We start from the raw sequence: 20579 nt of genomic DNA, 5'->3' as shown, positions 1-20579 counted from the left end.
CATCCACCCAAGGGTGCTGAGGGAGCTGGCGGAGGAGCTTGCCAAGCCGCTCTCCATCATTTATCAACAGTCCTGGTCAACGGGGGAGGTCCCGGATGACTGGAGGCTTGCCAACGTGACGCCCATCTACAAGAAGGGTCGGAAGGAGGATCCGGGGAACTACAGGCCTGTCAGCCTGACCTCGGTGCCGGGGAAGGTTATGGAGAGGCTCATCTTGAGGGCGCTCATGGGACACATGCAGGATAACCAAGGGATCAGGCCCAGCCAGCACGGGTTCATGAAAGGCAGGTCCTGCTTGACCAAACTGATCTCCTTCTATGACCAGGTGACTTGCCTAGTGGATGAGGGAAAGGCTGTTGATGTTGTCTACCTGGACTTCAGCAAAGCTTTGACACTGTTCCCCACAGTATTCTCCTAGAGAAGCTGGCGGCCCGTGGTTTAGACAGGTACACTCTTTGCTGGGTAAAAAACTGGCTGGATGGCCGAGCCCAGAGGGTTGTGGTGAATGGGGTGAAATCCAGCTGGCGGCCGGTCACAAGTGGAGTCCCCCAGGGCTCAGTTTTGGGACCGGTCTTGTTTAATATCTTTATCGATGATCTGGATGAGGGGATTGAGTGCTCCCTCAGCAAGTTTGCAGACGACACCAAGTTGGGAGGGAGTGTTGATCTGCTTGAGGGTAGGAAGGCTCTGCAGAGGGATCTGGACAGGCTGGATCGATGGGCTGAGGCCAACCGGATGAAGTTCAATAAGGCCAAGTGCCGGGTTCTACACTTCAGCCACAACAACCCCAGGCAACGCTACAGGCTTGGGCATGAGTGGCTGGAAAAGGAGAAAAGGACCTGGGGGTGTTGATCGACACCCGGCTGAATATGAGCCAGCAGTGTGCCCAGGTGGCCAAGAAGGCCAACGGCATCCTGGCTTGTATCAGAAATGGTGTGGCCAGCAGGAGCAGGGAGGTGATCGTGCCTCTGTACTCGGCTCTGGTGAGGCCGCACCTCGAATCCTGTGTTCAGTTTTGGGCCCCTCACTCCAAGAAGGACATTGAGGTGCTGGAGCGTGTCCAGAGAAGGGCGACGAAGCTGGTGAGGGGTCTGGAGCACAAGTCTGATGAGGAGCGGCTGAGGGAGCTGGGGTTGTTCAGCCTGGAGAAGAGGAGGCTGAGGGGAGACCTTATCGCTCTCTACAACTACCTGAAAGGGGGTTGCAGAGAGGTGGGTGTTGGTCTCTTCTCCCAAGTGACGAGCAACAGGACAAGAGGAAATGGCCTCAAGTTGCGGCAGGGGAGGTTCAGGTTGGATATTAGGAAAAAGTTCTTTACTGAGAGAGTAGTGAAACATTGGAATAGGCTGCCCAGGGAGGTGGTAGAGTCACCCTCCCTGGAGGTATTCAAGGAGCGTGTGGATGTGGGATTGTGGGATGTAGCTTGATGGGCATGGAGCTGTGTGGTGTTGGGTGGGTTGGTTTTTGGTGTGTTGTGGTTTGTTGTTGTTGTGTGGTGTGGTTTGTTTTGTTTTTTGTTTTTTTTTGTTTTGGTTTTGGTTTTTTTTTTTTTTTTTTTTGGTTGGACTTGATGATCTTACAGGTCTTTTCCAACCTTAGTGATTCTGTGATTCTGTGATCAATCATTTGTACTTCATGTGGTTTATCTTTGACATGTTACTATCTCTATGAATAGTTGGATTGTATACTCCTGTTGCATGCAGGTGTCGGTGGCATTGAAGCAGAAGCAGTGATGCTGGGCCAGCCGATCAGCATGGTGCTTCCTGAGGTGGTTGGCTATAAGCTGCTAGGAAATCCTCAGCCACTGGTAACATCCACTGACATTGTGCTCACCATTACTAAGGTAATAAACATGTATGCTGTTTTGCTGTTACTGCTGGAAGCTATGCATGTTCTGTAGGACAGAGCCACTGTACTGCATGCTTAGGAGCCCTGTGTGTGCTTCTGTGTGATCATTTTGGACTTTTTTAAGCTTTGCCACTCTGTGTGGGTTGGAATGAGCTGCCCAAGGACAACAGCAAATTTGCTAGGCAAATCTGTTTCCCAGAAGCCAGACAAAATAGAATAGAGAGCTGATATCTCATGGCCTGTTCAAATCCTCATGTGCAGACCTGTTTTGGAGCACAGTGCTTGTAAAAGGATCTTGTTTCTCTGCTGCCTCAAAAGAAACACGATGACTTTCTTTTTTGAAGTCCCCACTTAAAATAAGGCAATGTAAAACCTGAAAACAGACAGTAAACGCTGCAGTCTGATTTCTTTGATCTGCAGGTGTTTGGCTCTCATGTCATATGTTCATAATACATTTATTCACTCTGTGGATTGTGACTGAATTAAGAGTATTGCTAGGTCAGCATTAATGTTGTTGGAGGTCAGAAATCTGGTACATATGTTCATCATGGGATGCTGTCTCAAGGAGAACCTCCAAATGGGGAAAGCCAACAGTTTTTTGAGTTCATCCAGATGTTGTGTGTGTTCAGTCATTTACAGTTTGATTCATGTGCTTGTGCAGTTGCTTCTTCCTGTTTCCCTATCTTCCTGGGTTTGCTGGCTAAAGGCCCCACACTGTTCTCCTCTCCTTAAAACGTCATGTTGAGAAAAATACAGTTGTTCTAAGGTAGACTCTAGTTTAAATGAGAGGAAGAGCAAGTTCAGAAGGAGTACATCCCTGTGTTGTAACTTATTATTGAAACTTTACATCTCTGTGTCCTCATCTTTGTGATTTAGTTTACTAAAACTTCCTGGTTTCAAATGGCTATAGAAACCTTCAAAAAAGGTTCCTCTGAAGTCAAAAGCTGGATTTCATAACACACATGCTCAGGTCATTTGACACGTAGCAATGACACAGGCACTGTATTTTTATAACAGCACCTTCGCCAAGTTGGAGTCGTGGGTAAATTCGTGGAGTTTTTTGGTCCTGGTGTAGCCCAGCTATCAATTGCTGACCGAGCCACCATTGCCAACATGTGTCCAGAGTATGGAGCAACAGCTGCCTATTTCCCAGTGGATGATATTAGCATTGGGTACCTGATACAAACTGGTGAGTCTAAGAGACCATGAGTTAAAGGTGTAATTGAAAGGAAGAACTCGAAGTCTATATGGTGTAGTCAGCAATGGGGTTGAATCAGGTGGAGCCTCTGTGCTTGAGTGTTTTTTTTATCCATACTTGCTTCTTCAGGCCATTTCTTGCTCTTAGTGTCCATAGTTAGGAAGAGCTGAGTTTTTGACTGTTTTGCAGCTAACTACCTGCGTAGCCCTGCCAGAACCTAGCTCGTCCAGATGACAGAAGCAGGAACCTAAGTTTTTGTTCTGCAAAAGCCACTAAATCTGCTCAATTGCTTTGTTTCTAGTGAGTCTAATATTTGTGCTGAAAGGGTCTTGTAGTGCAATGTACAGTATGAACAGTGAAATAGCCTGTTATGCTTTTTTTTTCTGTCACATAGTAGTTCCTCAGTTTCATTTGCATTTTGGTTTTGCTCTATCTGGCTTTCACCTTAGGCCGTGATAAAGAGAAAGTTATGTGCACAAAAAAGTATCTTGAGGCTGTGGGAATGCTCAGAGATTTCAAGAACTCCTCTCAGGATCCAGACTTCACACAGGTTAGAAATTACTGTCTTCTGGCTCCTTGCTTTATGCCCTGCCTTATTTTAATGTGACAATTGTCTTTTTCACCAAAACTAAGAAATAGTCAAGGGACTCCTTATCCTTTGGCTTGGTCCACACAGCTGTCTTAACTTAGGGCCTAGTGGAATGAGTCAGCTGGCTCTCCAGGTGTGAAAACTTGGGTGTAGGTATAGATTGGCTCTTGGTTGAGCTCTACCTGCTGCAGAATCTGCAGTGTGATCCATGTAGTTTTGAGAAGTCCAGTCCAGGCTCGAACACAGCTATGAAGCTTGTGTGGATGGTGTCTGTGTAAGCCTTCTCCCAGTTTTACTCTTCTTCTGTTCAGCTACTTATTTTACTGTGTGAATCAGGACACTTAGAAGCTCTATGTGGTAACCGCAGACCACATAAGCTATTTTCTATGCAAGAAAATCAAGGTCTTACTCTGTGTCCAGGAAACTCAAGAATATTCCTGGTTTTCTTTCTACAGGAAGAATTTAACTTCTAACTTATGTTCAGGTTTGCATAATTATTCAAAAACCTTAGTAAATGTGGAAAGATGCAGCACACTAAAAAAACCAAAGTTGAAACATGGGTGAGGAATAGGAAAATATGATAATCTCCGTTTCATAATAGACTAAACATTTTCCCCAGGGCCAAGATGAATAGCCTGCTTTGGTTTATGCCAGTACCAGGATTTCTTCACATCATTGTTTTCCGAAGATAACCCTGCTGCTAGCATGTGAAAGGACATAATTCTCAAAATCATCTATATTGTTTAGATGCTTTAGTCTCACATTGGGTTTTCAATAACTGGGGTACTTTTGGGAGCCATACCTGGGCGCTGGCAGGGTCTAGAAGTTACAACTGTTCCTCTTCTTCTCATCTTTCCCTTCTCATATGTCTTTGATAATTTCTGCAAACAAACATAAAGAGGTGCAGACTTAGCCTTGGTTCAACAGCAGAGGTAAGCATATATGTGGCTTAACTGGCTTCAACTTGTCATGCAGTGCTGAACCACTCTCTGTTCCTCTTACTGAATAGGTTGTTGAGTTGGATCTCCATACTGTTGTGCCTTGCTGCAGTGGACCAAAAAGACCTCAGGACAAAATTGCTGTGTCAGATATGAAGAAGGACTTTGAGACTTGTCTGGGAGCCAAGGTAGGGACTAGGAACATTTGGGCATACAAACTAATGCACGCTTCTAAAAGTTGTCTAGTGTTCAGGAACTACATTGTGGGTTAACTTGTATGTTGTTTGTTTGCCTAATGAAAAGTAATGAGGAGGTCTCTTTGGAAGAAGACATCAACAATGGGTAGTTAAAAATTGTGGTGATGCTTCTCTCACATGAAGGTGTTCACGTGCTATTAAAGTAGTAGTTCTTTCTGATTTTAGATCAGTCTTAGCCCTAACATGGTTTTGACATACACTAGGGGTTTCTGACTACCACAATGGGTGTTGTTAGTAGAGTGAACCAAGTAGCTACTGCACTGAGGTCTGTGGTAACTAACCAGCTCTTCACCTTTTGAAGCAGGTTATGCCCTGAGCCCCACAAGGTAGTTTTGCGTTTAGTGCTGAATCTGTTCAGCAGTTCAGAACTGCATGTGTCTCCATGACTCTTTGATGTTGGTGGTAAAGACAGGAAAAAAAAAAAAGACTTCTCTTTGCATCATCCAGTCAAAAATGGTCATTCAAAGAAGAGCAAATTTTTTATTTGAATTAATATTCCCAGACACTTAAGTTTCCAAAATCAGTTTGAATCCTTACCTGATATAGTAACCACCCTTGTTAAAGGCAGTGCAGAACTCTAGTGATGTAAATTAAAAAACTTAAACTCAGCAATGCCCAATAATTCTTGTTTGGTTACATGTTCCAAACTCCATTAAATGACCTTATGCTTTCAGATCTCTAAGCATAATTTGTCATAGTGTGAACAGTGCCTTCTTGCTCTGGATTTTTTCAGCTGCCAGGCTTTTTCTCTCAAGTCAGCTCTTAGTATAGGTTTGACCTGTTTGATCGTCACAGCTTAAAAATCTTGTGCATTATGGCTAAAATCTCAGGACTAGATTGTGTAACGACTATATGTGGTCAAGAAGCTGGACTACATGGGAGCAAGAAGCATCTAAGCAATCTGAAGAAGGATATATTCATGCAGAAAGAAAACACAAATACATTTTGCTGCAAAGTCTGCCTCTTTCACCAGTAAACAGAGAATAGGATAGACCCCAGAAAAATAATTTTTGTCTGCCACTTTGACCAGAGATTGAAGCCTTCACCACCAGACCTAAAAGTGCAAGCGTGGATGTGACTGACAGACACTTCTCATTTGTGAAATTCCCAGTCCATACTAATTACCAGTCAAAATATTTATATTAACAATATCCTTTCGATTCTTACTTTCTCCTCCTACAGCAAGGATTCAAGGGATTCCAAGTTGCCCCAGACCGACACAACAGCATAGTCAAATTTAATTTTGAGGGCTGTGACTTTAAGCTTGCTCATGGTTCTGTAGTGATTGCTGCCATTACAAGCTGCACAAACACCAGTAACCCCTCGGTTATGTTGGGAGCAGGTAAGATTATTTGCTTAATGTGCAGTAGTTTCTCTATGTCTCTGGCTGTGTGTCCTAAAGACAAACACAACACTGATGTAATTCTACAGTCACAGTGCTGTTTTTGTCATTTGGAGTGCTAAAACTGAGCTTAGTCCCTAAGTGTAGCAGAAGGAATTCTGGAAATGGTAGCTAGAAATGTGGGTTGAAGAAAATTTATTTTTCCTGCACTGTATTCTCTACAGGGCAAGCTGGAACTGAATTAACCAGCACCTCTGACACTTGTTCAGATGCACAGAAGCTGTTATATAGAGCTGAGAAGAGGCTGTCAAAAGTCAGAGCCACAAGAAGAGGGACAGTGAAGAATGGTCTGTGGGTTTAAGTCTGGAGGTGCTCTGATCTGGCAACAGAGTACAAAACATACACTTAGCTAGAGGTGTACGGAGTTGTTACAGCAAGAGTCTGGGGGCATGTAGGGGGTGAGTAGAGGAGGAAAACTGTGTTCTCTGGGATTGCCATCTTTCAGACCCTTGTCATTTACATCTTAACCGCATCCAAGAAGCGGTCAGAGGTGGGCTTTGTATCCCCACCTTCCTTGCTTATCACCATTCAAATTCTATAAAACAGTAGTCTGAGTTGGTTGTGTTAAATTTTAGGTTAGGAGGTGGTTCATTTTTAACCTGGCTAATTTGGGCAAAAGATTTCTCGTTCCAAACAGGTGCTTCTGGTAACAAAGTATGAATGAAGAGAGTCAGCTCAAAGGGTTCAGTCTATACTAGCCCAGTTCAGCCCTCTTTCCCAAGTGCTTGGCTACATGCTCACATTTTTCTTTCTCTCCTCTGCAAACATGTAGACATTATCTGTCACTGTAAGATCATCACTGTGTTAGGGCTTCCTAGTCTGGCAGACTGTTCGCAGGATGCAGGCTTGTTTTCTACAAAGGTTGGAACAGATGTGCCATGGGCAACACAAGGGCCCTTGACCAGAGAAGATTACTTAAAGGTTGAAGTCATGTAATTTGTCTCCTCTCTTCTTGTGTGGTGCTGGGAAGATCTTGGCTTGTGGACAGCCTGTGACAACAATCACTTTGTGTTTAGTTTGTTGGTGTGATATTTGTCACCTGTTCGTGGGCTAGTGTCTTTCTTTGGGTACTGTACAGCACCGACAACTCACCCCCTTCCCAGGCACAAAAGGTCTTTTAATTTCTAGCAACAGGGACAAAGTCCATCATAAACCAGGTTGTGGGATGAAAAGGGAAGCAGAGGAGAGACCAGCTCTATTTCTTCCTCTTTGAGAGCAGCAAAATTGAACAAAGTCTCCCAATTCACTTGCCCTTGACAGGACAGCCAAATCAGCATACTTCTTTCTTCAGGTCCATCCTGATCATGATCACAGAAATAGAGCTGTATTTCTTTCTTCCAAGGATCAAGAAGTAGGTTTCCTCCAGGCAGACTATCTTTGCTCTGTCCTATTTCCTTAGTTCTAGGTGGGTGTATCCCTCAGTTGTGCCTTGCTTAGGATATAGTTTCCTGAAGTGTTTGGCTCCGAGGCTAATGGTGTGCATTTTAGACTCTCTCTGTGGCAGTTGGGATGCTTATCTTTCAGCCTGCTTGGCTTAATAGCTCTATGGGTTTAAAGTGTAGAATGCTCTGCAGATACAAGTAAAGTTGGTATTTTGAACACGCTCACTACTACTTAACGCACAGCAACCTGAAGAACATAGTCCTAAGGGTCTCAACGTACGAACTCAGATTTAGTGGGTACTCTTACCTTTGCTGCCTTTCCGTACAGCGGCGCTTATGCTTTGACCTCAATAAGGAGGCAAAGAGTAATCTGTCAGTCTCCAGTAAGTGTTTGTACACTACAGTGTTGAGAACCTCTGAAATACCCACAAGAAACATGATAATGTGGCTTTCAGAGTGCAGTTTGAAATGAAGGTAAATAAAACATACAGGGCTCCCACACTAAGTAACCAAGCTAAAAGGAATCCAAAATATGAATAGTTGTTTCAGACTACCACTGTATATCCTGTGCACCAAATCATGTGCAGGGACTGTGTGTCTGAGGCGATAGTGAGTGCATGCTGTGGTAGCCTTGACAGCCTAATCTGATTTTACAAAGGTGTTTGTCGTGGTTTAGTCCCAGCTGGCAACTAAGCACCACACAGCTGCTCGCTCACTCCCCTCAGGTGGTATGGGGGAGAGAATCAGAAGAGTAAAAGTGAGAAAACTCTTGGGTTGAGATAAAGACAGTTTAATAGGTAGAGCAAAAGCTGTGCAAGGAAGCAAAGCAAAGCAAGAAATTAATTCATTACTTCCCGTTGGCAGGCAGGTGTTCAGCTATCTGCAGGAAAGCAGGGCTCTATCACGCATAACGGTTGCTTGGGATGATGAACGGCATTACCCTGAATGTCCCCCCTTTCCTTCTTCCTCCCCCAGCTTTCTATGCTGAGCATGATGCCATATGGTGTGGAATATCCCTTTGGTCAGTTGGGGTCAGCTGTCCAGCTGTGTCCCCTCACAACTTCTTGTGGACCCCCAGCCTACTCGCTGGTGGGGTGGTGTGAGAAGCAGAAAAGGCCTTGACGCTGTGTAAGCCCTGCTCAGCAGGAACTAAAACATCCCTGCCTTATCAACACTGTTTCCAGCACAAATCCAAAACACAGCTCCATACTAGTTGCTGTGAAGAAAATTAACTCCACCCCAGCCAAAACAAGCATGGTGTTGGATTAAGGTTGTTCAAAGCAATTTAAGTTCTGGCATTTCCTTGCCAGTTTTTAGAGTCTGACTTTGCATTCTTTTCAGAAACGGTATTGGCAGGAAACCAGAAGGCAACACTTTCAAACAGGCTTGTCAGGCTCTTGGGTCCTAGGATGATGATTTGTTCATGGTCACCTTTTCAAAAGTACCCAAGAGCTCCAGTTTCCACAGCTTCCTCTGGCAGCTAAGGATCCTCAGCAATTTCAGGAATAGGACTGCTTTTTTAAATTCATACATCTACCTTTAGGCCTCCAAAGGTATCAGTGTAGGCCTTCTCATACAACACTCAAAAGTAGAGGTCTCCAGGTCATGTCTAACAGAGCTGTCAAACAGCTGGCAGAACCAAACCTGTTAGATGATGTCTTCCTATTGGAGATCATGTTGGATCAAAGCAGAGCTGGTCTATGTTTTCTTATCTAAGTGGATGTGTGAGAGGCATGAGAATGTGAAATTTTGCATAGTTTGCATAGCTGCTTCTTCTTTTATGTCCGTCCTGGGAAAGGGCTGGAGGGAGCTTGTTTTCTGAACATTCATCTATGTATGGACAATTCATTTAGAAAGAAGAAATTCAGGATAAATATGTGTCTGGTAACACATACACTACTAAAACATCTCTACCCGAGTTACAAATCCAGGAGTGGTAAAACAGCACTCCTGCAACAAGCAGGAGTGAGATTGTGAGATAGCTTCCTTGTGACGAGGGACAGAGTTGGTGCTGTCATAGCCATCTCCTTCTGAGGGCAGCAAGTCATATGTTGGCAGTTAATTTCAGCACCGGGTCACTAGACCACCATAAGTGGTAAGTTAACAATTATTCATTGCATTTTTTGTGGGACGCTTGTCTTACGAATAGTGTTCATCTAACCATTTGAGTTTTGAATGTCTACGTGCTGCCCCAGCGTGAGTGCCTCTTGCCGAATGCAACTTCCAGCAACTTTCCAGTGGAACAGAAGTTGCAGACTGGATCTACTGTTCAACAGAGCACTTGAGCTCTAGCTGGTTATTCTGGGATTAGTACTTTTGGCTCACTATACTTTCATTGCTGGAAGTAGAGCCTTTTCTGTTTTCCAGTTATTTAATGGTACTTCTGTTACCTGTTGATCCACCAAACTGTCCCACTTCCAGGAAAAACTGCAACTCTCCTTTGCATTTTTCAGGATTGCTTGCTAAGAAAGCTGTTGAAGCTGGTTTGACAGTGAAGCCATACATTAAAACTAGCCTGTCCCCAGGAAGCGGGGTTGTCACTTACTATCTGAGGGAGAGTGGAGTTATGAGTTACCTTTCCCAACTAGGGTAAGAGTGCTTTTCTTACTGTTGTCCTATGGCTGCTTAACTGAAGCATTGACAACAAGCGATGCAATAGAATAACTATTTCTCGGTACAGCTTAAAAGCTATGGCAGGGATCATACAGCATGATCCTGCATGAGGATCACAACAACGCATTGCTGTTGTGCTGGCTGACTTTGTGCCGATGAGGGAGAAGTCCTGTTGCCTGCTGTAGCTTCTTGAAGACTCATGTTCTTAAGCAGTAAAATGGGTTATTTTTCAAGAGTAATGGTTTTAAAAAAGCATAAATGACACTATATTGTTCATTTTGCTAGATAACACATTTCCCAGGTGTCATTCTGTGTGCACAGACAGTCACTGCAATGATAAAAATTGAGCGTTCTCAAAGTGCTGTCTCCAGGAGCAATTCCTTTGTTAAAACAGTACATCTTCTGAAAGTAACTCTAGCCAACTGCTAAGGGGTTAAACGTTTACTCCAAAATAGCTTTTTGTTCACTGATGATTTTTGTGCTTTGTCTAGGTTTGATGTGGTGGGTTATGGCTGTATGACATGCATTGGCAATAGTGGACCCCTGCCAGAGTCTGTTGTTGAGGCCATTACGCAGGTATGCAGCTTTTCCTGTGCAGCTTTTTTAGGTAAGCTGTTCACCGTTGTGTGCTGTTCTGAGCTGTGTTATACTGTGCACTGACTCTTCTCAGCTGTGTCTTAAGTAAATTCAGTCTATATTCTCTTCTCTGTGGGAATTGCTTTTGGGATTGTTTATCTTAAGTAAATTCAGTCTATATTCTCTTCTCTGTGGGAATTGCTTTGGGATTGTTTGGAAAGAGACAGTTCTGTGACTGTCCAGTCATTAATGTTGTAGCACGGTACAGTTCTGCAGACCTGCTGGGTGTGTGGAGTCTGCAAGCACCTCAGCTACCTTTTGTCTCAAACTCTCTCTTGCAGGGAGACCTCGTAGCAGTGGGTGTGTTGTCTGGCAATAGGAATTTCGAAGGGCGTGTCCATCCCAACACCCGTGCTAACTACCTAGCCTCCCCGCCACTGGTAATAGCCTATGCAATTGCAGGGACTATCCGGATCGACTTTGAGAAAGAGCCTTTGGGTAAGACAGTGTCAGGATGCTTCTTTTCACAGCTTATAAGCTACACTGGTTGCAATTAAGCTCTTCAGAAACATTTGTCCTAGGGACATGCTTCAAGTGACTGAGTACCTCTGGGATACAAAGCATACAATTGTTAAGAAACAGCGACAAGGAGTCTGTATGATGGAGAATGGGGAAAGCCAAGCGTGGCCAGTATTCTAATTCTACAGGAGTATCTTTTTGGTTATATCTGGGTGGCAGTTTCATGAGGAACCTGATGTAGTAGACTTTCTTTGAGCAGGTAGTTCAGCTAGACAACTCTCAAAGATCCTTTCCAACCTAAATTATTCTATGAATGATTCTGGAAATTATTGGAAATCACAAAAGAAGGCGTATGTAGAGGCATCATCAAGTCTATGAGGCCCTCTTCTGTCAGACCCTTGTAGGCAAAATAAAGTGTGTCTCATGAGTGTTGACAAGGTTTGAAGGAACACGTAGCTAAAGGACAACACGATAAACTTTTTCTTTCTCAATGGAAAATTTATGCTACAACCATAACAATACCATTTTCTACAGGAATAAATGCTTCAGGGAAGAAGATTTTCCTGAAAGATATCTGGCCAACAAGAAATGAGATTCAGGCTGTTGAGCGTCAGTTTGTTATTCCTGGGATGTTCAAGGAGGTCTACCAAAAAATAGAGGTGAATTAATATTTTGGGCAGTAGTTTGATTAACATACTGTGCTATTCTGAAGATGTTAAATAAGCTGGTCTTGATAATGAAACAAACCTTTTCCTTCTATTGCTGTTGCTCCTGTTCTGACAAGGATTCAAATGAGATTTCTTTTTAAATGACTTCTGGTTAATTCATTTGTTCTTGCAGACAGTCGTGTCCTGAAAATTGCTACTTAATGATTTTTTTAATGTAACATGTAGATGATGTGTTTTAAACAGTCATCCCAGGCTGGTATTAGAAAGTGAGATATTCCAGCTTCACAGATGTTTGGGTTTTTTCAGCTGACATAATGTTCATTTGCATTACTTAATAGCATTCACATCAGAAAAAAACTTGTACTTGGTAATGTCTTCCTGCAAGCCTTTCTCAGGTATTGAAACAAAATATCCTTAAGGTTTACATGCTAGGAAAACTTCTTAAGATTACTGATAAATATACTTGAGAACTATGAGGTGTTATCTGTGTACATAATACAGGTTATTGTCAGAAAGCTGTATGAGCAGCTCTTCTTTTGTAATGAAGTGAGGGTTTTCCTAACTCTTTTAATGATAGAATCATTAAAAAAGGAAAACAAAACACAAACATAATGTGTATTGTCATAAGAATTTCCCAAAGTGCTTTAAGAAATACACAAGGCTGTTGCTGAAGTGATATTTGTAATTTTACCTGGATGTGAAGTAATTTCATTGCTTCTGAAAACTTAGAAATCAGTGGGATGTTTTTGTGTGTATTTCAGACAGTAAACGAATCTTGGAATGCCTTAGATGCTCCTTCAGATAAACTATATACTTGGAATCCCAAGTCAACTTACATCAAATCTCCACCTTTCTTTGATGGTCTGGTACGTGCATGCTTTCCCTTTGAATCAAGTCAAAGTGTGTAGTGACCTTGATGAATGTTAAAGGTGAAGCAAAGCCACTTCAAGGGGCCTGGGAGCATCCATCATAGCCTATTGAGGCCTTGGTTTTCAAATGTTAGAATTGCACTATTGTATTCATTTTAATACAAAGGCATGAGTCAATCTGAAAATTGTAAGAATTCCCTGTCACTTCAGGGCTTTTGAAAAGTCTCCTTTGGAGAGTATTCCTTGAGCTGGAATACTTTTAAATAGTCACAAAGCAAGTGAGCGAAAAGGACAGGAAGCAAAATCCACAATTCTGCTTGCCTGCATTTTGCACTAAATAGTTCAGTGTTCAGATTGCTATTTCAGTACTATTTAAAAGAAAACACAGATTACAATGCATGCAGATGTCTAGGAATCCTGGATTTTCATCTGCGTTCATGCATGTATCACAGGAAGCTTCAGCTAATTTTTTTGCCTCATCTATTTTCTTCATGCATGAGCTTGCTGACAGACCAGCCAGGACATCATATTTTGTTCAAGAACATAGACATTTTGAATAAGGTCGGGTTTTTTTCTTTCTTCTAACTTGTATAAAAAGGGAGACTTTATTTTGCAAGTTACACTTCTGAGAAAGGTAAAGGAGTTCTGTGTCATATTTTAATGATTTTGTTTTTATTTATGACTGTTTAGACTTTGGCTCTTCAGACCCCAAAAACAATAGAAGATGCTTATGTCCTGTTGAGTTTTGGGGATTCTGTGACAACTGACCACATATCTCCAGCTGGGAATATAGCAAGAAATAGTCCTGCAGCCCGTTATTTAACCAGCAGAGGGTAAGCACTACTTCTTGTTCTTGTTACAAAATGGGAAAAGGAAACAAGCTACCACTACTATACTGTGTTACAGGCACACGTATCTGCTGCCTGTTCACATATGCTTGTATATTTTGACGGAAGCCTGGAGAATATGTAAAAAAAGAAAGAAAAGCATTTCTTTCTCTGCTGTTCCAGCAGCTCTCACCAAGTCTAAGAACTTGCATAGAGTGTGCACATCTATTACACTGGAAAGCTGAAGACCTTTGTATGGAGAGAGGGGAAGAAGATAACTTTCAGGCTAGTTTTTGCAGTAAGTCTATTCATAAATAAGGGAATCGGGATTTGTCTCCCTGTCGAAGTAAAATGATCGTGGCCCTTAATGCCAAAAACTGGTTTTATACTCACTTCTTAAAGCATATGCAACTGTTTCACAGATATAGGCTATCAGGAGCTATAGAACATCCAGAAGTTTAGGTTTCAGCACAGCTGCAAAAACTCGCAAAGCTATTGTGGATGGAGTCTGAACTGCTGTAAAATGTTGCTCTTTTTCTATGGCCAGCCTGTCAGTTTAGTACTCTGGGTTCAACTTCAGGCAAGACTAGGACTTGCTGAGTTGCCCTATTCAGTCTTCACTGATAATATAATATTTTTATTCTCTGGTTTAGCACTTCTTACAACTTCAGTGGTGTTTTGAGAAACAGCATTGACATTATTACAAAAAAATATTTTCACTAGACCTAATAATTCTGGAGAGGAAATTGATTAAAACAGTGTGTTCTTCTGAAAACTAACTGCTCTGGACTCTTTGGTCCTCTGCTATAAGTCATTTTGAAACCTTAATAGTCCTACACACATTATAAAACAGATGTTGTATGTCATAGCTGCTGTTTAGATGTAGCCCAGTGCAAACAGTCCAATTTTCTGTCACATTCCAGCACATTTTTTGTTTACAGGGTAGGCTGGAGTGTCCTCTCATTCCCATATCTCTCTTTGCAAATGAACTTTTTCTTCCGTAGTTCTAACTTGCAGCAGGGGCTGTCTCTGCCTTTTAGATGTTTAGCACAGTGGTGTCTCTATCTTTGTTCTAGGTGCTATGCTAATATAAATAACGAGGAGGATTTTGAGTAGCCAGCTATTAAGAAAAGAATTGTATTTCATCTTCTGACCTAATGTGAACTATATCCTTGCGTCACTATCAGATACTGTTTTCTAGGGCAAGAGATGAGAATACTGTGGATGCTGCTTCCTGTGACCAAGCTATAGACAGACTTTTTTTTTTTTTCTTCTTTCCTTCAAAAAATCTTAAAAATAGAAGTATCAGCTAACTGGATGCTACTGCCATAATGGGAACTATGTACATACCCGCCTCAGGAACACCAGTTCATTACCCAGTTTCCTTTGTTTTCTTTGTTTTCTTTTCCCTTAATAGCTTGACTCCTCGAGAGTTCAATTCTTATGGCTCCCGCAGAGGGAATGATGCTGTCATGGCCAGAGGAACATTTGCAAACATTCGCTTGGTGAACAAATTTATTGATAAACAAGGACCTCAGACTGTCCATTTCCCTTCTGGGGAAATTGTAAGTACACATGCTGCTCTAAACTGAAGCTCACTGACAGTAAAGGAGATTAGTACTGGCTTTCCTTCTTACAGCTTAGGTCATTTACTTCAGTGCCTTTTAAGTAAAGCTAATGAGGGGACCAGAGCTGTATTGACCTAGGGAAGCAGGTCATACATACCTACATAATGTGGTGCTATCAGGCATATCAGTGGAGAGTATAACCACTGTAGAAGTGGTAGTGGAAGGTTCGGGTTTGTGTTGGGAGATCAGGCTAGAAGCCACAAAGCACTGTATGGTTAATATCCTTAAAGTGCTGCTTGGCAGAAAGCGTGGGCTTCAGCTCTTTATATGAGGACGCTTTTTTCCCTTGTTTTCCTGGAACCGTGCTTCAACCCCCAGAAGTATATAAAGTGGTTGGCATTTTCATTCCAGCTGGACGTGTTTGATGCTGCAGAAAGATACAAGCAGGCTGGCCATCCTCTGATTGTGCTGGCTGGGAAGGAATATGGAGCAGGAAGTTCCAGAGACTGGGCAGCTAAAGGACCGTTCCTCTTGGTGAGTGACTGCAGTAAACTAGAAGGACAGTACTTAAAAGTGCATTCATTTGTCAGGAAGACTAGCTTACTACCACATCCTGGGTAGCTCATTCTCACTTTTGGTAGCAGAGCTATTTTGAAAGCTCAGCTGCCTCCAAGAGCCACAGCAGAGTTGCAAAAACTATTTAAATATTAATAGATCCTGTTCAGACTGGAAGCCTTGAATGATCTTCAGCTAGAAATCCACAAGGCTACACCAGAAAGGCCAGTTTCTTTACTTCTGCTTCCCATAACCCAGTAAAGCTTGGGTCTGCTTCCAGCTGCCTCCTTCAGCTCATCTAGCAGGGAAGATAGAAAGTGTAAGAGAAAAGTAGTATCAGTGAAAATGAAACCTAGCATGGCTTAGCCATGCAGATTGCAGGGATGCTTAGCAGTATTGTTACAGGAGCCTAATAGAAACCCACATACAGTGAAGTATCTGTTTCGTTCTTTGTCTGTCCTGTCCTACGCTATTTACCAGCCTGAACTCTGATTCAAGCTTTCTTGATGTGGAATTTGTGAAGGCAATAGTGTGTGTAGTATTAAAGTTTTAGGAGAGTTGGTGTTTAAGATTACATTTGTCCAAGTTTGGGGTTTTGTTTTTTTTCCAGTGGTGATTTTTCTGTCTTAACTGTATTAACACGTAAAAATTTAGAAATTAATTAAACTGCATCCTGGAGCTTGTAGTGTGGGAGGGCAACACTGAATTAGCAAGATACGGAAATGACTAGTGGTGCTCTATATAAGACATGTTAAAGAAGTATGCAGTATTCCTAAGAAAGTGTATGTAATTTTTTGACAATCAGACTTCTTTCAAAGATGTTTGAACGTTAACATATAATGAAGTAATTCTGGACAGTCTGCTGTCAGACAGACATGCTGACTCTACCAGTAGGTGGTAACTGAAATGGAGGGGCCCACAAACATACCAATTTCCTTCCTATGAACACAGAAAGACTATCCTGAACCATGAAGATAACTATACGTGTTGTGTATTTTTAGGGCGTCAAGGCTGTGCTTGCTGAAAGCTATGAGAGAATTCATCGAAGCAACCTAGTAGGGATGGGAGTGATTCCTCTGCAGTATTTACCTGGAGAGGATGCAGGGACTTTAGGACTCACTGGACGGGAGCGTTACACGATTATCATTCCTGAAAAACTAAAACCGCAGATGAATATCCAGATTAAGGTATGAGACACCCAAGGGCTGAATTTTCTGAATCACTGTAATTTCACTCAAAATTAACTGTGTCTTTAAACAACGTGCTTTCATATGGCAGTTAAGCTTCTCTCACTTGAGGAAGGGAGAAGACTTGAGATGGTGAAGGGGATGAAACCAGTCATTGTAATAGGGATTTACTATGATGGGATATAAAAACAGCATGCCGTGACTATTTTATTTAGCACAAAGCAGTCCTGTATTCTGGACCAATCTTGAAAAGTCCACTATAAATTTTTCTGTCTCAGTTAAATATTTGAAGCACAATAGAAAGTGAACTGTAAGTATTAAATTAAATAAATTAAACTAACTTATTTAAATGAATTTAAAATAATGCATTGACAAGTCAACTGACAGAATATTGTAGACTGCAGCATTCACAGTGAAGTCTAAGCATACCCAGCATAAAGTCTGTTAAACTTCAGGCCCTGTGTTTGAAAGACTGCTTTTTGTCTAGCCATGCCTCCTACGCTCTTTTTTGAAAAATACTAGCATCTACAATAAAAATTTGGTTTATTCTTGATTGGAACATCAGTAAAACTGACTGACTTAACCTAATAGCATCAAAGTCTGCTTTTTTACTGCAGTTAGCAAAACAACCTACTTAACTGCATGTTCATTTAATGCAGGGGTCTCCCTGGATTAGTTACTAGCAATAGTTGTTTATAAATGTCCCATTAACTGCCCTGAAATGGAGAAAGTATAGATCCCAAAGAGTTGGTCAGCTTATCAGTCACAGATGAACACTGCATTGATTTGGAAGTACCTGCCTAGAGGAGCCTTATTCACTGCCTAGAGGAATTTTATTCGCTTCATGCACTTGTCTCTGTGCTATTCTGATTCCCAAGCACTAGGCCTCAAAGAAAGCTAATGAAATTAGTATTGCTGTTGCACCTAAGCCAGAAGAATGACTATAGAGAAGAACATCAAGAATTAGTATAACCACTTGAAAGGATGGTCAGCTTTCATGCATCTAGGCTTATATCAACAATAAATCTAAATGAGGTGGTAAATGCAGTGCAAGGAGACTCCATACCGTGTTTATTATGGTTTATTTTAAACCACTTTCCTCTTAAGCAGCTAGCAGTAGTCTGGTGTGGAAAGAAATACTGATGTCCAGTGAGTGCCTGTTCACTTTAACTTTCTATCACAATTTCTTAAGATGGCAAAACTATCATAATAGTCCTTACAATGATGTCATGTAACGTGTGGAAGGTTCTGCTGCTTAAATAACTTTCTTTGACCACAACAGCTGGATACTGGGAAAACCTTTCACGCCATCATGAGATTTGACACTGACGTGGAGCTCACTTACTTCCACAACGGCGGCATTCTGAACTACATGATCCGTAAAATGGCATCCTAATCAAAAACATTAAGCAAAAAAGTCCAGGTACAAGCCTGCTTCTGGTGAGCGCAATAAAACTATGGTAATCATAAATTTGAAAGCATGAACCATAAAGTGAACAGTTTTTTAATGGATGGTATTAGAAGGCTTGTTTACAATGCTGAATTATTCTGTGTATCAGGAAACTGGACGTGCTTGCCCAGTTAAAGTAAAGAGCATTTATTATTTGTTTTGTATGGTGGTTGGCTTGACTTACCTTAGAATACAATGCAAAAGTCATTAAAATACTACTGGAATCTGTGGAACTGTTGAAGATCATGTGCTGATTTCATGTATTTGGTTCATTTAGTTTGACTCTGAAGTTAAGTTCTATGCTCATATCAGTGGTCCAAAAATTAACTGACAGTATAAAAAATAATTTTTATTCCTTCCTGATTACCTGATACTGACTTGCTTTCTCTTATTCAGTTGACCAGAATCTGAATCTAATACTGAAATCATTTAGCTGTTTATTAATTTTTAAAAATGTGAACTTTGTTGTTTAAAATCTAAGCCTTTGTGGAAAGGTGGACCTATTGGGGATAATATTTCTAATGGATAAAATTAAATTTATTTTCAAGAAGTTTGGTCGTTTTTGTCATGTTATCCTCAGTACCGAGATGCAGAACAAAGCTTTGACTTTAAACTCTTCTCATTGGCCCTGGAGGAGCAGAGTCATACAAGTCCTGACTTCTCGTATTTTAATTCTTGTTTCTTTGAGTAATCTGCATGAGACAGCATGACTAGAGATACTGGCAGTCTTCTGTAACCCAACAGAATACTGCTGTGATGTACTTCCCTTTGTTTTGTGTCCTCAAGAAGACAATCTACCACAATTTCAAGATCCTTGTCAGCAACTTTTATGGCAGTTAGCAACCAATGATTACACTAACGCATTTGTTGAAGTCAGTGACCACCCAATCCACAATACCACATGACTCTATTTACAGTGGTAACAAATATCCTTTTACTCAGAGATAAACAAGGTTATAGTACTAATTCTTACTCTTAACTGTATTTAGAGCAACTGCCACAACAATTAACATAGTGGAAAACTTCTTTTAAAGTAATCTCCTAACGTGTTTTTGATGCAGTTGGCTCCAGTTGTTTCTGGAAAAAAAAAATGAAAATAGTTCTGAAAGAAGTCAGGAGGCTTAAGGAGGGGACAGAGATTGCACTGTACCTGCAACAGGCTATTCTTGCTTGATTACAACAAACAGAGCTCCTCTAGTGAATCCAGCAGAGGCCCACTAAAATGCTGCAGGGTCTGGAGCATCTCTCATGAGGACAACCTGAGAGAACCGGGACTGTTTAGCCCAGTGAAGAGAAGGCCTGGGGACATCTCCATTGTTTGTGTACAAGCATCTGAATGGAAGGCACAAAGAAGATGCAGCCAGGCTCTTCTGAGTGGTGCGTAATGATGGGGTAAGAAGCAATGGGCACAAACTGACACACAGGAGGTCCCCTCTGAACATCAGGAAACTCTTTTTTACTGTGAGGGTGACCAGGCACTGACTGGAAGAGATTGCCCAGACAGGTTGTGGTGTCTCCATCCTTGGAGAAGTTCAGATGCTGTCTGAGCATGGTCCTGGGCAAACTGCTGTAAGTGATAAGATGACCTCTAGAGGTCCCTCCCAACCTCAGCTCTTCTGTGGTTCTGTGAAACATCTTAACAGAGAGTTGTTAATATGGTCATAATCTTGAGCATTATTTGGTAATAAATATGCAACTTTAGGTTCAATTGCAAGAAAAATTCGATACTGTCAAAGGCCAAGTAGAGCGCTGGTGTTCTTTCCCACCCTTCCATCTCTACTGTGTACTGAAGGTAGGCTTGTATTAAGTTGAATTCTTATTAATGTGTTACCTCATCAACCTTTATTACGCTCATTTAGGCTGAACTGTGGACTTGTTTTAGTATGCAACCTTTGCATTCAAACAACAGGAAAAATCCCTTAACTTCCCTGTAGTTACTACTATAAGCTGTGAAACTTAAGACTGATTTTTTTGGGGTTTTTTATGCCAGGAGTCCCAAAGTAGGTGGCCCTTTCACACAGCAAACTCAGGGACCCTGATTTTCTATGTATTTTTAATTTGAAAGTGCTAAACCAGCCTTTTTCAAAAATCTTTGTTCCTCGTATTTTTGGAGGGGAGGCATTATCCAACCAT

General features: G+C 41.7%; 1 protein-coding gene across 1 annotated transcript in view; it reads left to right on the top strand.

The window, feature by feature from the left end:
- ACO1 (aconitase 1) overlaps positions 1–18679 on the top strand; it is a 40561-nt gene extending 21882 nt beyond the window's left edge. The window contains exons 7-21 of the mRNA XM_059833260.1: positions 1704–1843; positions 2866–3037; positions 3496–3596; positions 4645–4761; positions 6013–6172; positions 10068–10203; positions 10719–10803; positions 11145–11301; positions 11857–11981; positions 12752–12856; positions 13550–13692; positions 15104–15251; positions 15666–15788; positions 16811–16996; positions 18279–18679. Of these exons, the coding sequence (XP_059689243.1) occupies positions 1704–1843; positions 2866–3037; positions 3496–3596; positions 4645–4761; positions 6013–6172; positions 10068–10203; positions 10719–10803; positions 11145–11301; positions 11857–11981; positions 12752–12856; positions 13550–13692; positions 15104–15251; positions 15666–15788; positions 16811–16996; positions 18279–18392 (2012 nt within the window). The 3' untranslated portion in view covers positions 18393–18679. The remainder of the gene's footprint in view (positions 1–1703; positions 1844–2865; positions 3038–3495; positions 3597–4644; positions 4762–6012; positions 6173–10067; positions 10204–10718; positions 10804–11144; positions 11302–11856; positions 11982–12751; positions 12857–13549; positions 13693–15103; positions 15252–15665; positions 15789–16810; positions 16997–18278) is intronic.
- The last annotated feature ends 1900 nt before the right edge of the window (positions 18680–20579 follow it).

Source organism: Gavia stellata, chromosome Z (assembly GCF_030936135.1).
Source record: "Gavia stellata isolate bGavSte3 chromosome Z, bGavSte3.hap2, whole genome shotgun sequence".
Taxonomy (NCBI): domain Eukaryota; kingdom Metazoa; phylum Chordata; class Aves; order Gaviiformes; family Gaviidae; genus Gavia; species Gavia stellata.
This window is presented reverse-complemented; position numbering and strand designations above follow the sequence as displayed.